General features: G+C 36.3%; 1 protein-coding gene across 1 annotated transcript; it reads left to right on the forward strand.

The window, feature by feature from the left end:
* The first annotated feature begins 866 nt into the window (after nucleotides 1–866).
* SEM1 (SEM1 26S proteasome subunit) lies at nucleotides 867–22,113 on the forward strand. Its single transcript, XM_004386132.3, has 3 exons — nucleotides 867–1,055; nucleotides 14,422–14,515; nucleotides 21,910–22,113. The coding sequence occupies exons 1-3, from the start codon at nucleotides 980–982 to the stop codon at nucleotides 21,950–21,952; spliced, it is 213 nt and encodes a 70-aa protein (XP_004386189.1). The 5' UTR covers nucleotides 867–979; the 3' UTR covers nucleotides 21,953–22,113.
* Nucleotides 22,114–25,965: the final 3,852 nt, after the last annotated feature.

Below are 25,965 nucleotides of genomic sequence, written 5' to 3' on the forward strand. Positions count from 1 at the left end.
ACCCCATGTGTGCAGAGTAGAACTACTGTACAGGGTTTTCATGGCTGTGACCTTCCAGAAGCAGATTGCCAGACCTGTGTTCCAAAGTGCCTCTGGGTAGGTTTGAACCATCAACCTTTTGGCTAATAGTCAAGTGCTTAACTGTTTGTGCCACCCAAAGACTCCAATATCCACCCATATTCATCCATATTAAATATCAATATTACATAGTTTCATATAGTTCACCACTATATTCCAAACGACAGTTCAATGACATACAAAAATTTCAAAATTATACACTTTGAATGCAACAAAATGTTATATATATCCACTATTTCATATTTTATAATAAAGTGCTAATTGAAGTTAATATATATATTCTACTTAACAGGCTATTTTACCACAAAGTAACTAAGGAACACTGCATAATGGAAAAGTCAGGTAAATTGTCTAGCACTGCATGTGTCTTTGGCTGTTCCTTTCTGAACCTGAATTTTCTGTAGCGTGGCGATTCCTAACCCCATGCTTGGGGAACTGGATTAAGGACTGGAGGTAATGTATGTTAAGGGCTTGGCACTGAGAGGGCCTTTAGTGAATGTAAACTAGGCCGTTTAGCAGTCACTTCATCTCTCTAGATTTCCTTCCTCAGCTGTACACTAAATAAAGGTGTTTAATTTTTCTACACATAGTGAGTCTTTTCTGGGCAAGGAAACCTACTCTGCTCTCAACTTTGGCAATTGAGAAAATCCAGGTAAAATGGTAAGGACACAAAATAACCCACTTTTCTAACGCTGAAGAATTGCTAAACCCGCAGGAAGTGCGGGGCCGACCTCCAGTATCCCAGCATCCCCTGCTCTGTTCCCGTAGCTCTTCCCCCGAGTCTCTATGGTAGCGCCGGCCTCCAAGGCGGTATCGGAGGCGGCGGCGGCGGCTGCTGGGAGGAAGAGTGAGAGATTCACTTTCTTAACTGGCCTGGTGGCTTTTGGCACAGAGGGTCGCGATGTCAGAGAAGAAGCAGCCCGTAGACTTGGGTCTCCTGGAGGAGGACGACGAGTTCGAGGAGTTCCCCGCCGAAGGTAACTGGCTGGGCCCTGCTGGCCTCGGGGCTGCGCGGCTGGTGACTCAGGCCTCTGTATGGATGCGACTCGGGCCTTCGGACCCGGCTCGGGACTTCCGCGGGAAGCCTGGACCTCAGCGGCCGGCTCCCGAGGCTCCGGACACGCGACCCTTCGCACCTCCCGGTCTCGGGGCCCAGGTGTCACGGTGGGACTCAACTAGCGAGGCCAAAGGGCTTCGGCTTCCTCGCTGGAAGGAGCCACGTTGATCCTGTTCAGTCCCCCCCTCCCCCCGGCCCTGTTTATGTCTACATAATGTCCTTTCCTTTTATTTTCTTTTGATTTCGTGGCGTTCCCTTGCCCTTAAACCTTTCCAAAATTAAGTTGTTTGTTGCACCTGGTTATGCCAATGCTGATTACTTTTAGGACGTTAGAAATGAAACCTGCTAAGTAGTATGATGAGAGTGCTTAATACACATATTGGTTACCCTTGTCGTTAATCATTTTTGGTCACTTACCTTCGAGCTAACTTAAGTTTAAGAGTTTATAAGATTTTAAAATGTGTACATTTTATTAGTTTCATGGTTACTTAGAGGACCTTAAGTTTTCTCATCGTAGTTGATAGCAAATAGCTACAGTTTATAATAGTTAACATTATCAAGTGGTTACCACGTTGTCAGGCACTTTTCTAAGTGCTTTAACTGTATTAATTTATTTCATTCTTAAACTCTACGAGGTAGTGGATACTGGTATTACCATTTTTCAGATAAAGAAAGTGAAGCTCGGACGGTTAATAAACTTGCCCAGTGCCACACAACTGGCTAAAAATTATGAAACTGTAATTGGGACACAAAGCCCTTAAGCTGCACTGCTTCAGTTTACTTGTAAGATAGCTGTTGCCAGTTAGATTTCCAGACTTACTTGCTTTATTGGCCGATGGTTATGAGTAGGATTCACGTATTTACGGTTATAAGAAGAAAAGGTTACTACGGGGTAGCCTTTCTGCAGGTGGCTAGTAGGAAGAGAACTGTGATTAATGGTGTACTTGTTTGTTGAATTAAGCAATTATCCCCTCACTAAAATTGTCATAAGTTGTACTCTATCGTGATCTTATGGTGCATAAAACCACATAGCTGGAATACTTGTTCTGTTTATTTATAGTTATAGTGTTCTCTATATAATTTAGTGGAAGAGAAATGAGGTAATAGTGGAGTGAGGTCTAAAACTGATATATGTACTCTAATTCATCTGAAACTTCAAACAATTTTTTATATCAGATAGATATTGGAAAGTTTTTAAAAAATACTTTAATTTCCTTTCTCTGACAATGGGAAATGGGTGAGAAGAAAACAAGGGTCCCTTTAGATTCTCTTCTTCTTCCTGTGTCACAATTGAGAATTTTTGTTTTTTAGAGTATTTAAAATGAAATTGAGTTTACCTCCAGAATTAATAGTATTTGTATGAAAATGCTGTTATTCCAAGTATTCTATAATTTTTCGGTAACCAGTGAAACTGCTATATAGTCTGAAGGAATCAGGTGCAGAATGCTACCTACCTCCCTACACTCCTGGAGAGACTGTAACTGATCGGAATCTGTTGAGGCGACAAAGGCTGGTGATCCCTTAATGCTGCTAGCATTCTGGAATAACTGAGGCGCTCTCACCTGTGCATAACAAAGTAGTACATCTTTTTTTAGTGGTTCTTAAGCAGGGGAGGTTTTTTTTTTGGTCGTCAAATTCACTTGATGGGAGGGAGTGTGAAGTAACTACCAGAATTTAGTAGATAGAGGCTGTGGGAGAAAGATGTAGAAATCTACTCCATAAAAATTACAGGCTGGAAAACCCTGTGGGGCACTTCTACTCAGTCACATGGGGTCGCTATGAGTCGGAATCGACTCGAACAACAACATGCACCAGTCCTGCATAATGAAGAATTGCCCTATGAAAAATGCCACTGAGAAACATCGACATGAACATTAGATACCACCTATACTAAACAGTCAATAGAAGGTTCCTTAGCATCTTAAATACAGAAGGTAGATGTAACAAATGTTATGTCAGATACTGCTCTAGGCTGTTTACCTAGTGCAGAAAGGGTTTTGATATTTGTAGTTGTTAAATGTAATACATTGTTGTGTGCTGTCCAGTCCATTTTCAACTCATAATAATCCCACGTGACTGAGTAGAACTGCCCCATTGGGTTTTCTAGGCTGTAATCTTTAAGGAAGCAGATTTCCAGGTCTTTCTCCCATGAAGCCACTGGGTTGTTTCGAACCACCAGCCTTTTGGTTAGCAGTCGAATGCTTAACCGTTGCACCACCACCACCACCACCACACACGAAAAAAGACCACTGCCGTCGAGTTGATTCCTACTCATAGCAACCCTATAGGACAGAGTAGAACTGCCCCATAGAGTTTCCAAGGAGGGTCTGGTGGATTCTAACTGCTGACGTTTTGGTTAGCAGCCGTAGCTCTTAACCACCAGGGTTTCTGTTGCAACACCATGGCTCCTTAAATATAATATACCTCCCCCCAAAAAAAAAAAACAAACGCACTGCGATTGAGTTGCTCCCGACTCCTAGCAACCCTGTAGGACAGAGTAGAACTGCCCCATAGGGTTTCCACGGCTGTAAATCTTCACAGAAGCAGACTGCCACATCTTTCTCCCATGGAGCAGCTGGTGGTTTCGAATCACTGACCTTTCGGTTAGCAGCTGAGCACTTTCACCAATACAGTGGACGTATAAATAATACCATCAAATATTTAATTTAGTTACATGGTGGTAACAGGAGATGGAGAATTCATGTTACTAAAAATTTTTTAAGAAAAAAATACACTATACAGTAAAACCCATGAAAGCCAGAACCTGTTTAAGGTGGAACCTTGTCAGAAAAGGAAAATGCAGATATTTTCCACTAAACAGAGAGTGATAGAAAAGTGGTGAATGCATCTTGTCAAAGGCGGAAAACTTGTGAGACCTGGAAAAACAAGGCAGTCTCGTGGAGTTCTGAATTTCACAGGTTTCACTGCATAATGAATGGCAGCGTGCCTGTTGAATTCCATTAATGGTAACCATGTGCAACTAGTAAGTTAAAGTTTTTGAACCCCAGGATGAAATAAGCTTGATGAATTTAGGATCAGACCTAGGTTTCAAATCCACTGTTCATTAGCTTTAAAATATTTTTATAGTACAGAATAGTTGTACAAGTAACTGCTTCTGGTAAAAAACCTATAAAAGGTATAAATTGAAAAGTGAAAGCACTGTTCCTCTCCTTCTTTCTCCTAGTTTCTCATGCCTCAGTGGTAACCATTGCTAAATGATTTTTTAAGTATCCTTCCAGAATTTGTTTGTATATATCCTTTAAATATATACACCAAGGACCGTACTGTGTATACTATTCTCCTGCCTGCTTTTTATCACTTAATATATTTAGAAAGTTCTTGGTATTACTATAAAGATCTGCCTTATGCTTTTTAATAGTTGTATACTAGTCCACTGTATGTATATTAAATAATTTAACTAGTCCTTTATGGATCAGTGTCTAGGTTTTTTAGTTTTTTTGTTTGTTTTTACTGTTACAGAACATGCTGCAGTGTATATTCTTACACCTTTGTGTGTGCATGCGTGCGTGCGTGCACGTGCTCATTTATAAGATAAACTCCTAGATAGGAAATTGCCAGGTCAAATTGGCAAGTTTATTATTATGTCTATTTTTAATAGAGTTTTTTATTTTGATATAATCACAAACTTACGAAGTAGTTGAAAGTATAGTACAAACAACTTTTTTCCCTGAACCATTTAAGAGTTGCCAACCTGATGTCCCGTTAACCTGTGAATACGTTAATGTGGATTTCTACAAAGACATAAGTACAATACAACCATCAAAATCAGGAAATTAGCACTGCTACTTTACTGTCATTAATCCTCAGATTCCTTTCAGGTTTCTCCAGTTGTTTCGGTAGTATCTTGACTCAGAATCATGGGTTGCATTTAATTGCCACGTCTCTTCAGTCTTCGTCAGTCTAGAGCTCTCATAATTTTGATACTTTTGAAGATTACAGGCCAATTATTTTGTAGAATATCCCTCAACTTGGATTTGTCTCATATTTCCACATGATTAGATTCAGTGCATCTTGGCAGGAATACCACAGTTGTGATTCTGTGTTCTTTTTGTTGCATCCTATCAGGTGGAACATGATTCTCATTTGTTCCATTACTAATGATACTCACTTTGAACACTTTAAGGTGGTATCTGTCAGGCTTCTCCACTGTGAAGTTACTCTTTTTCCCTTCAAAATTAATAAGTATTTTGTGGAAAAGGACTTTGAAGCTATGTAAGAGTAGCATTCTTTCAGCATCAAACTTTCAGTTTATTCATTTGCTTATCTATATCAGTATGGACTCATGGATTCTCATTTTATTCAGTGTGTTATGATTTGTTAAACTCTTACTTATTTTGATCTTCAAATTGTCCCGCATTTGAACATGGGGAACCTCTTTAAGCTGTCTCTGTGTCCTTTTTGACATTTGTCTATCATTCTTTGAGTATTTCTTAGCATTCTGGCACAAGGTGTTCCAAAATGATCTTGTGTTTTCCCTGCTCCAGCTCTGGAATTAGCTACTTCAACATGAGTTCCTTTTAGTGGTGAAAGTATTTAGAAGACAAGATCTGTACTCTGATTGTGTTCATTGCTTTTAAGATATCTCTGCTCCTAGGCCCTCTCAGTGGAAGGAACTAGGAAATGTATAAATGTTTATGTATGTGTGTGTATATATATACACATACACACTTTTACATCTGTCTGTAATCTGTCAAGGAGTCCTGGTGGTGGAATGGTTAAGCACTGGACTGCTAACTGGAAGGTTGGTGGTCATGGGAGGAAAGGCCTGGCAATCTGCTCTAGTAAAGATTTCAGCCCAGGAAACCTTATGGGGCAGTTCTACTTTATCTGATAGGGTTTCAATGAGTTGGAATCGACTGGATGGCAGCAGGTTTGGAGGTTTTTTTTGGTTGTTTGCTTTGAAGTTCTCTGCTGATGTTTTTGGTCTTTGCTGGAGAAAATATAGCAGTATAAGAGTACTATGTTAGATACTGATTTCTTACCCACTGAATAGACATTAGATCTGCAGAGTATATATGTGTGTTTCCATCATGATACTAAAGAAAATGAAATTTTAGAAAAATAATTTTAATCTGTTTCATACACCTAAGGGTTGCTATGAGTCGGAATCAACCTGATGCACTGGGTTTTTTGTTTTTTTTTTTTAAGCAGGAACTTAAATTTATGTCAGAATGATTAGATTTGATGTAGCTTCATTTTCATACTCATGAGTATAATGATGCAGTTTGCAACTATTGCTGTTCTTTTTTGCATTCACCAGTGATGGTGAGTGGGATTTAAATGCAATTTAGATCTTTCTTTGATCCTTCATCTGTTTCTTTTATTTTTCTGTTCATGTAATGTTCTCCATATATATGCACATTTTTTAGTTGAAGATTCTTTATTGAATATTAGTTTGTTTATATTCAGAGTAGCTTTACTTTTATAGAATGAATGAGAATTTGATGTTCCTGAAAATAGGTGTAGAATAGAACATTGGCAACCCTGTTTGGTATAAATGGAATTTCCTCCTTACTTTTCTCCAAAGTGGTAAGCTTCATACTTTTAAGAGATTTAGAAATGTATGTTGGGGAGTGGGGAGAATAAATAATTTTAAAAACACTTTCTAAGTTGAGAGAAAACCCTTTAAATGTCAAAGCGATACATACTTAGAGAGATGTGGGAATTTTTGATGGCTCAGATTTTTCGTATTTAAAGCTAGTCACAGATGTAATTCTCACTGGTAAATGTGAACAAAGCCACATTTTGGGGCAAAGTCTTAAATAATTTAGAATGGCTAAAAACTTATGCATTAGGCATCTGTTATTGGTTATTTCCAATTCTGACTTTTAAAAAATGGTAATTTTTTTTACCAGTACACATCTGGAGGGCTGCACACTGAAGTAAACACAGCTGGGGCTATTTAATGATTAATCACAATCCTGGCAGTGCATTTAGTGTTAAAGGTAAAGTGTATACTTTATAAAGTTATTTGCCTATTGCAGAAAGGTATTAGACATCAATCAGGTATCCTTGTTTGATTCTACTATTTTGCCCTTTATGTATATGTGTGTATATATATATGTGTGTATATATATATGTATATATATATGTGTATATACATATGTATATATATATGTATGTATAAAAGCTACTTCTGCGTGTAAGGCTTTAAAAATGAGTGATTAAATAAAATTGAATGGGTATCAGTGTGGTGTTACAATTGAAAATTAAAACACGATTCAGAAGTGTTTTGTAATAGATGCATTTGATGTCACCTGAATCCCAGAGATTACAACAGGCACACCTTTTTTTTATTGTATACATTTACTTAGTAAAGTTGTAAGTATTGGAAATAATATTTTAGCATATTACACCCTATCACTTAAGCTTTTTACATAATATGGCTCAATATTTTTAATTAATATGGTTCCATATATAATCCTAGTTAGTAAACAGAAATATTTTTAAAGTTTTCCCCTATAATAGATTATAGATTCTGGTTTGTCAGTATGAATACCAGTTTTCTTAATGGTACTTTTATTAAGTAATTTCAAATAGTAAGTTGTTAAAAGAATTAAAGCCAATTGGAAGACATTGGAATGACATCAAGTAATAATATATTGAAATCAACATTTTGAATCAAATCACAATTAGATTGAAAGTTCCTAGGGATCTATATTTTGACTCTTGTGGAAAGGCTATGTTTAAAACATTTTCAAAGACAATTAAGGCCCTATAGCACTTTTCAAAGACTTCGAATGTTGGCAGATAAATGTGAAATACATAATGTTATTTTACATTGCTAACTTGAATATTTTGGCACATTATCAGCCCATTTCTTCTTTAGGGACCAGTAGAGATGGAAATTATCTAGTTAATAATGGAGGAAGCTAGTTAGTTTGAATTGGTTCAGGCAGACTTGAGGCTTGGTATCTCAGAACCATAGAACAGTTCAGTTGTGACTTGAGTTATGTCACTCCCTTTACTCAAAGCATAGTTTCCAGTCTTTATGTATTTGAATTATTTTATGGAACATTAAGCTCCATTAGATGTCTTTACAAAGACTCCTTCAAGTATCAGTAAAACAGATATTTAATTTGACAATTCCCATTTCTGGGCTCAAGAAGGAAGGAAACTTGAGAAATATAGCTACATTTACCCAGCATTTGATTATCTACTTTGTACCAGGCACTCAGCTATTGTCATTAGGGTTTCAAATTTAATAAGATGTGGTTCTTACCTGAAGATTTTGAATAGTCACTAAGAGGAATGGCAGTGGTCATTTTAGGCATGAGTGGAGGATAGGTATAAGCTGTGTAAGATAGGAGCAAGGAGAAGGAACAGAAAGAACGCCACAGTAATAGTCTACCGAGGGGACTCATCACTCTTAAGTTAACATAGTGGCGATAAGAATGGGGAGGGAGTGGCTAACTCTGTAGAAACTTGGGAGTTGAAATGGAAAGGACATAATGATTGTGATAGTTAAAGGAGGAAGAGTAGCCAAGATGCCTCCCAAGTTTCTGGTTTAGGGGACCAAGTAGACAGAGATACTTTTCCTCTATTTTTAAATCTGGATGGTGACATACCTAGGTAGATAATGGAAATGGAATAAAATATGCATATTATTAGTCATTACCAAGTAGTTTTAAATCTATGTGCATCATAAGAAAAGCTCAAGTCATACCTCTTGCTATTTTGCTATTTTTCTACTCAGATAGAAATGTTCTCATCCATATTTCTAATAAGTTAACTGCTAAGATAAAGCTAATGGCCTATTTTAGAGAATCTGTAACTCGGAATTACTCTTTTTTTGGCAGTGACAGGAATCAAACAAAAATACACACGGTCTGATTTTTATTAATTGTGTTTTACAGTTCTGTTGCTCCGTTTATAACCATTTCTTATGCAACTGTTGTACACATCCTTTGTTGTGGATATGCTAGGTACTGTTTACAGCTGAGGAATACAAAGATAAGTAAAATGTAATTGTTATTCTTAAAGGGCTCAGGTACTAGTAATGGACCTAGACATAAACTGATAATTATGATTGTATGGTAAGTAAGTGCTGTGATAGAAATTACACAAAAAAGTCCCCGGATTGTGCAGACAGTTAACGTGCTCGGCTGCTGACTGAAAGATTAGAGAGTTGAGTCCACACAGAGGTGCCTAGAAGAAAGGTCTGGTGATCCACTTCTAAAAAATCAGCCATTGAAGACCCTATGGAGCACAGTTCTACTTTGACACACTAGGGGTTGCCATGACTTGAAATGGACTGGTTTTTTTAAAGGGGTTAGGGAAGACTTCCAGAGGAGGTTATTTCCAAGCCGATATTTATAAAAATATTTTTCCCACATTTAAATTTTGAAACTTTTCAACCCTGTTAGAAAAGTTAAAGGAACAGTACAATGAATAGTACAATAAATCAACTTTAACATTTTACCATATGTGCTTTATTTCTATCATTCATTATCTCTTTCCATATATGTATGAGAACCATTTGCAAGTAAGTTACCAACAAAATGACAGTTCACTCTTAAATATTTCACCATGAATGTCACAAGAATAAAGACATTCTCTTATAAAACCAATTTTACATTCACATCTAAGAAAATTAACATTAATTCAATAATATCATCCAAATATACAGTCCATGTTCAGATTTCTTCAGCTCTTCCAAAGATATCTTTTACTGCTTTTTTCCCCAATCCAATGTTCAGTCACTTTACTTACACAGTATATTTGGTGGTTATATCACTTTAGTATCTAGAACAGCTTCCCTTCTTTTTTTTCTTTTTGTTTTACATGACATTGACTTATATGAAGGGGCCAGTTGTAGAAAGTACAGTCTGGATTTACCTGATAGTTTCCTTATCGTTAGATTCAGGATCAACATTTTTAGCAAGAGTATTTCTTACATTTGCATCAAATCAAGTGACACATGTCAGCTTGTCCCATTTATTGGTGATGCTAAGTTTGATCACCTGGCTAAGATGATGACTACCAGGTCTCTCCATTTTCCCCTTTGTACAAGGAAGTAATCTGTTCTGTTGTCTAACCATTTTTTACCCATTAGTTTTAACATCCATTGTTGATCCTTGTCTAAATTGCATTGGGGGTTGCATGATGATTTTCTGATTCTGTCAACCTTTCTATATCTATACACCTGGAAACTGTAAAGAAAAGCATTCCTTTTTCCAACCCACCTTTCTCATGGATTTTTAAAAAATTCAATGTGTTATAATCCATTACTGCCATTCTTTTTGATTCTTAAGTTGTCCCAGATCTGGTTTTAAGCCAGTTTCTGGCTGCTTTTGACATGCTTTCAGGCATAAAAAGATTCGAGACTCACCTAGTAATTTCCCTGTCCCAAATCTGGAATCATCCATTTCCCTAGGGAGCCATGGGTCCTTTAAATAGGGAATGCATATTTGAGCTAATTCAGAGTAAGCTGAAGTCACGCAAAGTAATTAGGTTTGAGAGATGGCAAAAACCAAAGACAGATAAGGAGCAACACGAAATATTTGATGAATAGAAACTGTTAGGCTGTTTTAAAGCATGAAGTGTAAAGTTTGGGCTGAAGAAAAATGAAGATTTTGTGGTCATCTTTCATTGTTGTGGTTATCCCATTGGGGAAATGTGTATTAGTACTTTAAACTACATGGCTAACATGAGGGAATCTTCCCAGTGGATTTCAGTGTTAAGTAATTTAAAATATTTTTGTTTTAAAACATTCATTATGCAGTATTCTGCGCAAATTATGTGCACCTTCTATGTTTGCCATCCACGCCCTCCTCCTGCAAGGTATTTTCGTAAGTGCCATTATGGCAGTTTTTTTTTTTTTTTTTTTACATGTTTCTCTAAAAAAACAAAAATTAGCATAATGTGCTTACAGAAATATCTTGCAGGGTGTGAGGAGGGCGTCATTGATAAACAAATGTAAAAGGTGTGCATTGTTCGCGTAAAAGTATGGTAATACATATTTTTAAAATGATAAAACGATGTCAAGATTATAGCAGGTAGGTCAACATAAGTAGAAGGAAGGCAGAATGTGCATAAACTCTTGCATGTGAGATGGTGGTTGTTGTTAGTTGCTGTTGAGTGGGCTCCGACTCATGACAGAATGAAACATTATCCAGTCTTGCACCATCTTTGTAATCATTGATATATTTGAGTTCACTTTTGTGGCCATTGTGTCATTCCATTTCATTGAGGGTTTCCATCGTCTTTGCTGGCTCGCCAGTGATTGGTCCATCCTGATGATGCGTCCAAAGTAAGCAAGTAGAAGTCTTGAACAGTATTCTGTGATCCATAGGGTTTTCATTGGCTAATTTTCAGAAGTAGATCACCAGGCCTTTCTTCCTAGTCTGTCTTAGTCTGGAAGCTCCATTGAAACCTGTCCACCATGAATGACCTGACTAGTATTTGAAATACTAGTGGCATAGCTTCCAGTATCATAGCAACAGACAAACCACCACAGTATGACAAGCTGATAGACAGGTGGTGGCATCTGAGATAGTTTGATGTAATTTAAAGAGTACAGTAGTATATCAAAAGACTTTAACAACAAAATGAAAAAGACAGTACAGATTGGGAGAAAATTTTCAGAAACCATGTATTGGATAAGGGCCTAATATCCAAAATATATATAGAACTTCTACAACTTGGAAACCCTGGTGGCGTAGTAGTTAAGAGCTATGGCTGCTAACCAAAAGGCCGGCAGTTTGAGTCCACCAGGTACTCCTTGGAAACCGTATGAGGCAGTTCTGCTCTGTCCTGTTGGGTCACTATGAGTTGGAATTGACTCAGTGGCAGTGGGTTTGGTTTTTTCTTCCCCCTACAACCTGACAACAAAAAGACAACGCAATCAAAAAATGGGCAAAGGTCTTGAACGGACACTTCACGAAATAGGATATTCAGATGCCCAACAACCACATGAAAAGATGTTCATTAGCCATTCTCAAACCAAACCCACTGCCATCGAGTTGATTCCGACTCATAGTGACCATACAGGACAGAGTAGAACCGCCTCACGGGGTTTCCAAGGCTGTAAATCTTTATGGAAGCAGACTACCACATCTTTCTCCCGCAGAGCAGCTGGTGGGTTTGAACTGCTGACCTTTCAGTTAGCAGCCAAGTGCTTTTAACCACTGCACCACCAGGGTTCCTTCATTAGTTGGTAGGGAGATGCAAATCAAAACTACAGTGAGGTATCTTGTCATCCCTATTAGAATGGCAATGACCAAAAAAAAAAAAAAGAAAAATAACAGGTGTTGAGAAGGTTGTGGAGCAAGTGGGGCCCTCATCCATTGATTGTGGGAATGTAAAATGGTGCAGCCACTGTGGAAAACAGTTTGGCGGTTCCTCAAAAAGTTGGAACATAGAACTACCGTATGACTCAGCAATCTCAATCTTAGGCATTTACGTGGAACAAGTGAAAGCAGGAATGCAAACAGAAACCTGTACACTAATGTTCACTGCAGCACTTATCACAGTAGCCAAAATGTGGAAATAATCAAAATGTCCATCAACAGATGAATGAATAAACAACATGTGGAATATACATAAAACGGAAGAGTACACAGCCGTAAAGAGAAATGAAGTTCTGACGCATTCCACAACATAGATTAACCTTGAAAACATGTTGAGCGAAATAAGTCAGTTGCAAAAGGACAAATGCTCTATGATCTCACTTATATGAGAAAAGACTACCTAATGATGATACCACTCTGGAGTCTAGATTTTTATCAGGATCAAGAGAGAAGTAAGAAGAACCTGTTAGAAGAATATTAACCTTGTATAGGTAAGAAAGAATAATGTGGATATCTGATCTAGAGCAGAAATCATAGGATTGGAAAGACAAGGATAGATTTGAGAATGATTTAGGAGATAAAATGGGCAGGACTTGGTCATGGAAACCCAAAACCAGAAACCAAACTCACTGCCATCGCGTTCATTCCAACTCATAGTCACCCTGTAGGACAGAATAGAACTGCCCCATATGGTTTCCAAGGCTGTAAATCTTTATGGAAGCAGACTGCCACATCTTTGTCTCATGGAGCAGCTGGTGTGTTTGAACTGCTGACCTTTTGATTAGCAGCCAAGCACTTTAACCTCTGTGCTACCAGGGTCCTACCTGGTCATAGAAAGTGGAGGAAATTTAGGACAATTCCCCCAGCACCTGGTATTATGGATAGATTTGCATTTTTTCTTAGGTCAGGAAAGCATGTTAGTTGGAGGTAGGGGAAGCTCGAGATGATGAGTTAAGTTTTGATTATGCAGAATTTGTGTCCATCAGGCAGTTGCATGTAGAGTTCTGAAGCTTAAGGGAGAGTTAGTTCTGCAGTGGAGACAGATTGGGAAATCAGTAACGTTGCTGAAATACATTACTCAGGGAGGCAGTAAAGGAAAGCATGGACCATGGACGGATTCCTAATTTAGGCATTCTGCCGCATAGACTACTACTGAAGAGCATATGGGAAGGGATGTAGTGGGAGGCAGCCTATATGTCACTATATGCCCCTTGGTTTCTGAAATAAAAATAATGACTAGAGATTTGGGTGTAGGAAAGTCTATAATTTCTTGTGCTCTTCTTATAGCTCAGTATTCTGGTACTAGACTGCCTGAAGATGATGTTGGTTTATATATGTGTTTTCTAACTATGATGAGTGAAAGCTGAAATCTCAGTTTAAATCCTTGCTACCACCACCAAAAAGGAAAGGAAGAAAAAATAAAATTTTGAAAACTAGAAACTATAACATTCTTTATGCATATTTATATTTATCCTTTCTTTAAAAAATCTAAATTTTATATTGATATTAGCCAAATGTTAGTGATGATTTATAATTTAACCTATTTTAATATGTTTGTATGAGCTATCCTTTTTTATATTTAGCAGTTTTGAATGCTGAGCTGGTATCTTCCTGCTGCTCAACTTGCTTTGGGCTGTTGTTGCTGTGTTTTGAAAGATGTATGAAATAGGTCTTATGAAATTAGCCCAAGGAAAAATTGGGAAAGTAAATATCCTCCCTAGAAGTATAATAACTTTTCATGGCAAATAGAATTCTTTTGTATTAACTTCTATTTTAGATCTGCAAATTCAAGAATTGATAGAACAAAACAACATAAACTTTGAGATTTAAAGAGGAAGATTACCATTTCTCATAGATATGGTATTAGATATTTTTTAATTATGAGGGTGATTCAGTGAGGAGCTTTCTAAAGTTTTTGTATTTGTGGAAATAATGTATGAGTAATATTTAGACTGCATCTGTTTCTGTTTTTAGACTGGGCTGGTTTAGATGAAGATGAAGATGCACATGTCTGGGAGGATAATTGGGATGATGACAATGTAGAGGATGACTTCTCCAATCAGTTACGGTAAGATTTATATAGCTCTGTATTAATTGTTAGCATGTAATATGCAACTTACATATTATAGTTGACCTTTTGAAAGATAATTAATCTTTGAAATATGTTTTTGAGTTATAAAAATATATAAATATAAAAATGTTGCCTTCATCTGTGTTTCTAAGCATGAATAGTTTGTGTAATTGTGTACAATTTTTATTCTTTTTTAGTCTCTTTACAAAAGTAATTAAATAGAATCACATTTGCTATGTTTTATCTTTGTGGGTTTAATTCTGTCAATGTCAGTTCTCTGCCAGTATTGAATATTTCAGCAGAAATTAGAATCATAAAGTGCTGGGATCCAATATGTTGATGATTCTCAAGCTGGAATGGAGATTGGGGTGGTAAGAGTGTATTTTTTCATATTCTTAAAAAAAAAACCTTATTTATTTTATTGAGATAAAAGTCACATAAAATTAACCATATTAAGTGTACAATTCAGTAACATCTAATATGTTCACTATGTTGTGCAATCATCATCTCTGTCTAGTTCTAAAACATTTCAGTGCCCCAAAAGGCAACACCAAAACCATTAAGCCTCACTCCCTGTCCCTGTTTCTCCCCAGCCTCTGGCAACCTTGCTTTCTGTCTCTATGGATTTACCTGTTCTGGGTATTTCATATAAATGGAATCTGAAATGTGTGATCTGGCTTACATGTCTGGCTTCTTTCACTTAACATAGGGATTTCAGGGTTCATCAATGTTACAGCATGTATCAGTACTTCATTTCTTTTTATGGCTGAATAATACTCCATGACATTTGGGTTGTTTCCAGCTTTTGGCTGTTGTGACTAGTGCTGGTATGAACATTCATGCAAGTTTTTGTTTGAATACCTGTTTGTTTTTTGTTGTTTTTTTTTTTTAAGTATATACTGAAGAGTGAAATTGCTGAGTCATATGGTAATTTTATGTTCAACTTTTTGAGGAGCTGCCCGGGTTGCACCATTTTACATTGCCATCAGCAATATAGAAGGGTTCTAATTTCTCCCCATCCTTGTTAAAATCTGTTCTTTTCCAGTGTTTTGGTCATAGTCATACTAATGGGTGTGAAGTGGCATCTCCCTGTGGTTTTGATATGCATTTCCTTAATGGCTAACAATGTTGAGCATCTTTTTATTTGCTTGTTGGCCATTTGTATATTTTCTTTGGAGAAATGTCTGTTCAAAACCTTTGCCCATTTTTTAGTTGCATTGTAAGAATTCCTTACGTATTCTGGGTGCTAGACCCTTATTAGATATGATTTGCAAATATTTTCTTCTGTTCTTTAGGTTATCTTTTCACTTTGTTGATAGTGTCCTTTGCACAAAAGTTTTAGTTTTAATGAAATTCAATTTATATTTTCTTTTGTTGCTTTTGGTGTCATATTTAAGAATCGATTGCCTAATTCAAGGTCACAGACTTATTCTGTGTGTTCTCCTGAGGAGCTTTGTAATTCTAGCTTCTTGCATTAAGTCTACAATCCATTTTGGATTAAGTTTTTGTATATGATGTGTGAGGTGCGGGTCCAACTTCATTCTTCTACAAGTGGATGTACAGTTGTCTCAGCATCATTTGTTGAAAACCATTTGTTCTTGTCCCTAATTTTCTTTATTTTTTTAAAATAATATTGTGTTTTTGGTGAAGGTTTACACAGCAGTTTAGGTTCCCATTCAACAATTTCTGTACAAATTGTTCATTGACATTGGTAACATTCTTCACAGCATGTGAGTATTCTCATTATTTCCATTCTGGTTGTTCCATTCTCCCTAATTTTATTTTGATTCAACCCATGTTTATCTGTTTTGGCCACAAGGATTTCTAAATAGACTGTCACATACTTTGCTGAAATAAAGATACAGAAGAACTATTAAAATCTTCTAATTTACTCGTCTAGTATCCTTGTTCAAAAAGGAAGTGAGATAATTTCTAATGATTTAAATTTTTTTTCCTTTTATTTTTAATAAAGATACAGTAGCTCTTTTAACACTGCTTTTTTGTGGGGAGAGGCCTCAGAAGCTTTACATTCTAAAGACATTTTAGAGACTGATAACAGTTTTACTGATCTCCTTTCTTCCCTTTTTGAAAATAGTCCAATTTATATTTACCTTTCACTGTTAGTCTGGTCCATTTACAGTTCTTCATGATTTCTCAAAGATTGCTGACTCTTATTTTTTACTGTATCAGTTCTTTCTACTCCCAGTTGCAATTATTTGGAGCCTTGAGACTTTATTAAACCACTTTAATGCAGTTTGGAGTTACCTCATTTGTCTTGCTTTTCAGTTTCACCTTAATGATGCTGCTTTTCCTTTTGTAGTTTTATGGACAAGATAAGAACAATAGCTGTTGAGCTTTTCCTCTAAAATTTGTTAATATTATACCATCTATCCCAAGCATTGGACCTATTCTTTCTCATTCTTCTTCATCCATATGTGGCACTCAAAGCCCTTTTTGTTCTTTTTTTCATTCTGGGATTTAGCTAATGCTATGTTTACAAGTTCATGCCAGTGTCTTTTTTTGCATTTATCTTTGTTTTTTCTCTTTTTAAAATTGAGGCACATCAGAGAACACTCTGCTGTCTTTTCTCTTTACATGCATCCCCTGTTCTCTTCCTCATTGGGATGACATCGTGTCATTAGAAATTTTATTTTCAGACATTCCAATTCTGTTGAGCCCTATTCCATGTTTTTAATCATATGTCAATTTTTATTTTCTGTTATCTTCCTGAAATTTACTTTTTAAAGTTGAGGCCAAAGGAGTATGTTCTGTGTTTGTCATTCAAAACAGTCAGATTTCTCCAAAGTTTTATTTCTTTTATGTCTGTCATTAATCAGAAAATAGTACTTCTCTCATAAAATCGTGTCAAGACTTTATCCAATACTATGAATTTATCAAGGGGCTTTTAGTAATGTATTGTTAATTGAATTTCTCATTACTACTACGTCTTGCTATTTTACTGGTTTGCAAATAGAGCATTATTTATATATTGTTTGTGGCTTGTTTTTTATAACACATCCCCACAATGCTCTGGGTGTTCTCTGTTGTGTTTCTGCCATTAGGTTTATGGGTTTCTTTAAGTGTATAAATCTTAATGCCTCTATTAGTGAATAAAATTTTTCTTTTTTTAGTTCCCTGTTAGAGTCATGAGTTCTTTTTCACTAAGGCTGTTGATACCTTACCATTGCTGTCAAGTAGAACTTCCTGTGGTGATGGAATATTCTATAACATGCACTATTCAGTACAACATGTGGCTATGTACACTTGAAATGTGGCTAGTGCAACTGAGGAACTGAAGTTTTCATTTTATTTAATTTTAATTCATTTAAATAACCACATGTGACTACTATATTGACAGCACAGCTTCAGACAATATATCCTTGCTTTCAAAACTTGTCTTGATTTATAAGTCTTCTGCAAAGATGTTCTTCCTAGTCTTTGTAAAATCCCTCAAAGTCCTTAGTGTGGTATCATAAGCCATGGTAAGAACATGATTTACTGTTTTCTGACATAAGTTCTCTAACTTGGCAGAGGTAGCTCAGAATCTCAGGTCCCAACCCCAGATCTGCCTCTTATTTAGCTATATGAATCTTGGGCAAGTCACTGAGCTTCCCTGTGACTCACTTTTCTCATCTATAAAATGCAGATGATAATTAGTACTTTACTCATAGGGTTGCTATGAGGATTAAATGGTTGTTGTTAGGTGCCGTCAAGTCAGTTTTGACTCAGAGCGACCTTGTGCACAACAGAAAGAAACACTGCCTGATCCTGCACCATTGCCACAATCATTGCTGTGTTTGAGCCCATTATTGCAGCCACTGTGTCAGTCCATCTCATTGAGGATCTTCCTCTTTTTCACTGACCCTCTGCTTTACCAAGCATCATGTCCTTCTCCAGGGACTGGTCCCTCCTGATAACATGTACAAAGTATATAAGACAAAGTCTCAACCGTTGTCGCTTCTAAGTAGCATTCTGGCTGTACTTCTTCCAAGACAGATTTGTTCGTTCTTCTGGCAGTCCATGGTATATTCAGTATTCTTTGCCAGTACTGTAATTCAGAAGCATCAATTCTTTGGTCTTCCTTATTCATTGTCCAGCTTTTGCATGCATATGAGGCAATTGAAAATACCATGGCTTGGGTCAGGTGTACCTTAGTCTTTAAAGTGACGTCTTTGCTTTTCATCACCTTAAAGAGGTCTTTTGGAGCAGATTTGCCCAATGCAATACATCATTTGATTTCTCGACTGCTGCTTCCGTGGGGGTTGATTGTGGATCCAAGTAAAATGAAATCCTTTACAACTTAACGTATTTTCTCCATTTATCATGATGTTCCTTATTGGTCCAGTTCTGAGGATTTTTATTTTATGTTGAGGCGTAATTCATGCTAAAGGCTGTGTAGTCTTTGATCTTCATCAGTAAGTGCTTCAAGTCCTCTTTGCTTTCAGCAGGCAAGTTTGTGTCATCTACGTATCACAGGTTGTTAAAGAGTCTTCCTCCAGTCCTGATGTCGTGTTCTTCATATAGTCCAGCTCAGATTATTTGCTTAGCATCCATACATAAATGCTATATAAGCATATGTTAAATAGTTTAATACTTTCCTTATAGCAAGCTACTTACTTTCTGTTTCTCTGTTCCTTTAATAAGTAGATACAAAAGGAAAAAGACCACCTGTGTCTCCAAGTTTCTAAAAGTCATTCTTTTTTGCTGCTTCTGATTTTTTTTCACATATCAGTAGAACTAGGTAGCATTATGAGATTTCCCAGACCCTACATCACATCTTACATAAAAACTCCAAGAAGCCAGTGTAATTCCTCATTAACCGTGTCAGATATAGCCACCACCATAAAATCAGCAGAGTACTTTCTTAGATAGTAAGAGGAGGCCTCAAACCTGCAAGTGACTATTATTAGTCTTTTTTCTTGTTTTTTTACAAAAGGCATGCTGCTGCTTTTGCTTCAGATAGTCTACATTCGCCATGTGTGTCGTCTTATACCTGTGATGTTCCCGTTGTGCTGGGGTGCTTCCCTCTTTCTTGTCCTTGGTTTTTTTTTTTTTTAAACCATCCATCAGCCTCATGTTAGTATTTGTTTTGTTTGGGGTTTTGTTCTTAGTGGCCTCAATTTATTTTCCTTTTGGTTCTTATACTACTTAAATTCTAACAAATAACTGTTCATATAGCTGATAGAAAAGCACTTCATCATTTCTTGGTGTTTATAAACAATTTATAAACATAATTGATGATCACCTCCTATCAGGGAGACAAACAGACACAAATCTTGAGCAAATTTGGTGTTCCTGTTACTTAAACCTTAGGTTGAACCTTAGGTTTGTTTTGTTAAATAAGAGAAAGTGAATAATCTACATTGGTTTTGAAAAGGCAGCAGAAAACTTACATCTAAGAAAGTTTTAAAATTACTTCCGTTTTAAATAGGAAAGGTATAAAATTTTAGTGTGAGATAAAATTCAAAGACTAATGCCATATTCCCTAATGATTGGTAGTAAGTTCTTACAGAAAATATTTGAGAAGTTTTCTGTGGTAAATGAAAATAGATGCTTTTAATCTTTCCCTTTGACCTTAAGTTTTTACATTATTTCTACATTGTATTTGTATAACTTTCTCTCATTTAGTCCTGACAACAAAGGGAATATGTTTTTATACGTGAAGGACAGACTTTATAATCATTTTTCTGAGTGAGGGAAGTCCAAAGAAAGCAATTTAGTTGAACTTAGTAAAAGAAGGGGCAGAGTCAGAGACATGCACTAGTTTCTTGACTCCTAACCAGTGTTTATACCACTAATTCATACTGCCTTCTACACCTGAGTGGAAGACAAGGATGATTCATTTGAATAATCTCTGACCTTAATATTATTCATGAAAATTAGGTCAATAATTATAAATAACTGTTAAAGTTTTAGGTAAGCAAAGAAGTTTGGGGAAATGATGTTATACATCATTTCTTTCCATGTATTTTTTGCACTGTGTTTGCATTGCGTAGTGTGATGGTTTCTAAGCCAAATTATACTTGAGAACAAATGTCTTTTTATCTTACTGGATGTAATGATTTAGGGCACATTAATCACAACTTCATATTTATACAATATTTTATCATAGGCTTGCCCACCAATAAGTTTTTCTTAAACTTTTATAAAATCTGAATTGTGGCGGACAAGTAGTTGGTGATATTTGAATGCTAAATACTTGAAGCTGATTACAGGACTAAACTTTTTTTACTGCAAGTGTTTTATATAAGGCACAACAACACTTGCAGTTGGCATTCTCAAAGTGTGACTGAAACCTCAGGTTGAGTGAATTATTTAAAATTATTAAAAGTGTTTTTTTAATATGTGTGTGTATCTGTACCAATATGTAATTTTGACATTTTCATCTACATTAAAATTAGGATAAAACCAAAAAACAAACAAACACATTGCCGTATAGTCGATTCTTACTCATAGCAACCCTATAGGACAGAGTAGAATTGCCCCAAACTGTTTCCAAGGAGCAGCTGGTGGATTCCAACTGCCGACCTTTTGGTTAGCAGCCGTGCTCTTAACCGTTATGCCACCAGGGCTCCAAAATTAGGATAGTAAAGTCTTATTTAACATTATATAACTTATTTATTATATTATTTTTGTCTGCATGTAGTTAATGCAGAATAATTCTCAAACACCGTTAAATTTTATTAGTTTTTTTTTTTTTATTAGAGTGATATATACATGTCAATATGAAAAACAATCTATTTTTTTCTGTCTAGGGTATACCTGTTATGATGATCATAAAATTCCTAAAGATTTGAAAAGGACCTTTGGTGGCACAGCAGTTAAAGCACTTGACTGCCAACCAAAAGCTCACCAGCCACTCTGTGGGAGAAAAGACCTGACGATCTGCTCCCGTAAAGATTTTAGCCTAGGGAATCCTATGGGGCGGTTCTACTCTGTCCTATAGGGTCGCTATGAGTTGGAATCAACTCGATGGTGGTACATTTTGGTTTAAAGGTTTGAAACTGATGTCTTGTGTTCTTAGTTAATGATTCTCAAATTTTAATTTTAAGTGTTTATTAGGAACAAAACATTTGTATGGTATTTGGAAGATAGCAGTAAGTCCCTCACAGTTCTTCCCATAAATAAACTTTAAGAAAATTAAGGAAAGATACAAGATAAGCTTACTAGTGGGAAAAGCAAATTTAATTAGCATTATGTTGACTCACATCCAATTTCCTTCTTATATGGGTTTCGTTTTAGGGACGAACGTAAAGCTATTTGACAGTATTTTAAATTGATGCCCTAGGCTTAGCTTATTGACTGAATTTATTAATTGTGTCATTTCTTTTAAAAAAAAGTTTATCATGAAGAATGCTTAGTGATGTTCTTTTGTATGTGTTTTATTATAGAGCTGAATTAGAGAAACATGGTTATAAGATGGAAACCTCATAGCATCTGGGAGAAGCACTGAAGCAACTGAAACTTGAACTGTTTACTAAATTCTAGGGCAGAGAACCCAGGATGGGACACTTCAAAAAATGTTCATTTCATTTTCTGCTTGGATTTATTTTTGTTTTTGTAACACAAAAAATAAATGTTTTGATCTAATCTTGCTTTGGTGTAGAAATCTTGATCTTTGGCCTGTGATCATAAATTTTCTCATATTACTCAAAATTTTCCAGAACCTTATTATATAGAGACAGTTAAACTTCATAGTATGATTTTTTTTTTTTTTTTTTTTGAATGTTAACTGAGGCTCAGAGAGGTTAAATGACCTGGAACTAGCATCTGATGTCCAATACAGTATTTTTCTTAAATCACGCTGATTCCATGTTAGTCCTGTTTCATAAGGTACTTTTTTATATCGCATCAAACCTTTAATCTCATCTGTATTTTGATAATATAGGCAACATTTACTGAAATTTCTAAGGTGTCCCTTCAAAACCTGTGTTTTTAAATATTAATTGTTTTAAATTGCTGTAATTTACTTAGTTCTTGAGCCAGTAATAATATTAATGGTTGCTAGATTATTACTAGTACTTAATGGCCAGAGCAGTTTCATCATAGTTCTAAGAGCAGCATCCTCTGATAAAATTGGGGAGGTACTCAAAATACTTTATCAACTTGTGTATATTTCTCAGGTACTGCATAGCAGATTCATTTAATACAGTTAAGTTTCTGCAAATTGATTACTGTTGCCACATATTCTTTTGTAGGAGATTTAATTTGGTTTGCAGAAGGTTCTTATAAGGGAAGGAAGCTGATGTACAGTTTTTATTAGAAATACTTTTCAAATGTGACTGTTACTCATTGAAAAGTAGAATCATCAGTACTGGTGAGTAATGTAAAATGTATGTAACATGATATAGTACAGATACCAAAATAGGAGTTGAGGACCTGATCTAAGTTATGCCTCCAAATGATTGTGAACATAAATAAGTTTCCTCCTCCTAAGACAAGCATAAACCTTCCTTGCCTACCTTACAGAACTTTTGGATCAAATGGAGTAAGTAACATGAAAGATCTTTGGAAATTGTAAAAGCACCGTACATATAAGCGATATTTTTGTAATCACATACTGAAGCACAGGCAGCCATGTTAATGTTACATGTTAAGAAACATTTTGACGTATATTTTCTCAATATTCTGCAAAGTGATTACAGTCATCATTAGACCCCATATCAGTGGTTCCCTTGACAATATCAGATCAGTACCCAGCATGATGGCCACCTCATGTGACTTATTTAAATTAGATACAATTTTGAAACCTCATAGGAACTGGGCAGAGGCTGTAGTGATTTACTTCTGATTATCCAGGTCTGTGCCCTTAATTAAATACCAAATTTTTAGTTTTGGTGGTTTTTCTTCTGCTAAGGATTGGGTATGGAAATTGGTATTTGGCATTGGAATGATGAAGCACATCAGAGGGGAGAGTTGAGACTAGTCAGGCAGCTGAAAAAAATTTTTATAGGATTTTACAGTTCATAGATTTCTTTTACTTTGACCCTCGCGACAACCCTGTGGAGCAGGCATGTGGGGCCTGTCTATTGTAAATGTTTTATTAAATAGAAAGCTGCATCTCTTAGAAAATAAGCAAGTGAAAAGGCCTGTGGTTGAATGGCTAAAAGATGGCAGATACAGAATTAGAATCAGGGTTTCTGACTCTAAGTTGCTTGCATGATACTTCAGAAAGTACATGAATTTTGGTGTCATTGAAATTTGATTCAGAGTTGGGCCATTTATTAGGTGTGTATTATCTTAGATTTCAGAATAGCTTGGTGACAGTTTTTCTGTTCTCTAAAATGGAGAGAAAACCTGCTGCACAGGGTCGAACTAAAATAACACGAATTTTCTAGAAGAGTGCCTGCTGTGTATCTGTGGTCAATAAATGGCCCTTCTTACCTGTCCTAGGCCATGCTACTAATTAGGGACGTTTCCTTACCACCCCTTAATAGCTAATGCTATTACGATGCTCACTGTGTGTTACGGATGGAATTATGCCTCCCACAAATATGTGCTGTAAATCCTAACCCTTATACTTGTGGTGGAGCCCTGGTAGCACAGTGGTTAAGAGCTTGGCCACTAACGAAAAGGTCGGCAATTCAAATCCATCAGCTGCTCCTTGTAAACCCTATTGGGCAGTTCTGCTCTGTCCTGTGGGGTTGCTATGAGTCTGAATTGAATTGACGGCAGCGGGTATACCTGTGGTTATAATCCTATTTGGGAATGGGTTTTCTTTGTTATGATAATGAGGCAATACTAGTGTAGGATGTATTTTAAGTCAATCTCTTTTGAGATATAAAAGAGCAAATTAAGCAGGCAGAGATGGGGGAAGGTAGATGACATGCCACATGGAGATCACCACGATCATCAAGGAATAGAAGCTCATAAGAGACAAGGACCTTCCCCCAGAGCCAACAGAGAAAGCCTTTGCCTAAAGTTAACACCCTGAATTTGAACTTTTAGTTGCTAACCTGTGAGAAAATGAATTTGTTTGTTAAAGCCACCCACTTGTATTTCTGTTATAGCAGCACTAGGTAACTAAGACACTAGGTTCTGTAGCGTTGTTCTAAGCTATTTAATTTATATTTCTTAATTTAATCTTCACAACAACCCTGAAAGGCTAGTGTTGTCATCTGCATTTTACAAAGGAAACCAAAGCACAGAGAGACTAAGTAACTTGCCCAGGGTTGCTCAACTAGGAGGTGGTAGTAAACTTAAGGATAGGAAAATTCTATACAGCCTTGGATTTCTCTTTCAACAGCACCTAAATGTAATCTCTTACATGTAAGTGCTCCTTAAGTTTCAGTTGAGTGGATGTATAGAGAAATGAAGTTTGCTTCCAGTAGTGGAAGGAGTTTTTATTAATACAGACATACATGTTTCTGTTACTGATGAATTGCTTTTTTTCTTTGTAATTTTCCATGATCATAATTCCACTGAAAATAGTTTGAATTCAGATTGTAGCTGTAATAGTGGTCAGCATTTTTTTTGTTTTTTGTTTTTTGAAAGACTAGTATACTAATAATGCCTTACATTTTTAATGGCATGTCATGATCTGCCCATATATATATATATGTATTTTTTTAAATACTCATATCCTTTCTGTACACTTCCCAAGTTGAAAGAGGGTACATCTCCCACCTTTCTGGCAGAGAGCTGACAATTTATACTACCCTCAGCCCACCCACAGGTATGATACTGAGAAGTTGGACTCAGGTTTTATTGCTACTTTAATGGCTTCTGTGTACTTCATCTCTGAATCTTGCCACCAGTTTAGATTCTCCCCTGGGCCTACTTCTTTTTCTATCCATACATTCTCTCTAGAAATCTCACCCAGTCTCAGTTGCTTAAAAACAAAAAAACTCCATAGATGATTTCAAATCTCTATTCTCAGTCCTGACCTTTTCCTGAAGCTCCAAACTCACATATCCAACTCAGAACTTGATGGCCTCTCCAATCTATGATGGGTTTCTTTTTTTTGCTATATGTATACACATATATGCATATATATAGTTGAGAATATACACAGCAAAACACACCGTTTCTCATGTATAATTTAGTGGCGTTGATTACTTACGAGTGAGTTGTGCAACCATTCTTACCCTCGTTTTCTGAGTTAGTCCTCCCTTAATAACATAAACACACTTCCCCTAAGGTTCCTATCTTTCAAATTACTTTCGTCAATTTGATCCCATATAGATAGTTCTTAAAAGGGCATAATGCTCACGGCAGACCTTTTTTAGTTAAACTAAACTATTGTGAGGTTTTAAGATCACTTCAGGGGATATTTTTGGTCTAAGGTTTAAAGATTATCCCAGGGTAATAGTTCCAGGGGTTCATTCAATCTTCATGGCTCCAGAAGTCTGGAGTTCATGAGAATTTGAAATTCTGTATTTCCCCCCTTTTGATCAGGGATTCTTTTATAGAATCTCTGATCAAAATGTTCAGTCATGGTAGCCAGG

Source organism: Trichechus manatus, unplaced genomic scaffold, assembly GCF_000243295.1.
Source record: "Trichechus manatus latirostris isolate Lorelei unplaced genomic scaffold, TriManLat1.0 scaffold00156, whole genome shotgun sequence".
Lineage (NCBI taxonomy): Eukaryota > Metazoa > Chordata > Mammalia > Sirenia > Trichechidae > Trichechus > Trichechus manatus.

Bases quoted from the DNA above. Each gene is read 5' to 3' on its own strand.
- SEM1 (XM_004386132.3), top strand. From the start codon at position 980: ATGTCAGAGAAGAAGCAGCCCGTAGACTTGGGTCTCCTGGAGGAGGAC. The intron at 1,056-14,421 runs GTAACTGGCTGG...TTCTGTTTTTAG, and splicing joins CGAGGAGTTCCCCGCCGAAG to ACTGGGCTGGTTTAGATGAA. The intron at 14,516-21,909 runs GTAAGATTTATA...GTTTTATTATAG, and splicing joins GACTTCTCCAATCAGTTACG to AGCTGAATTAGAGAAACATG.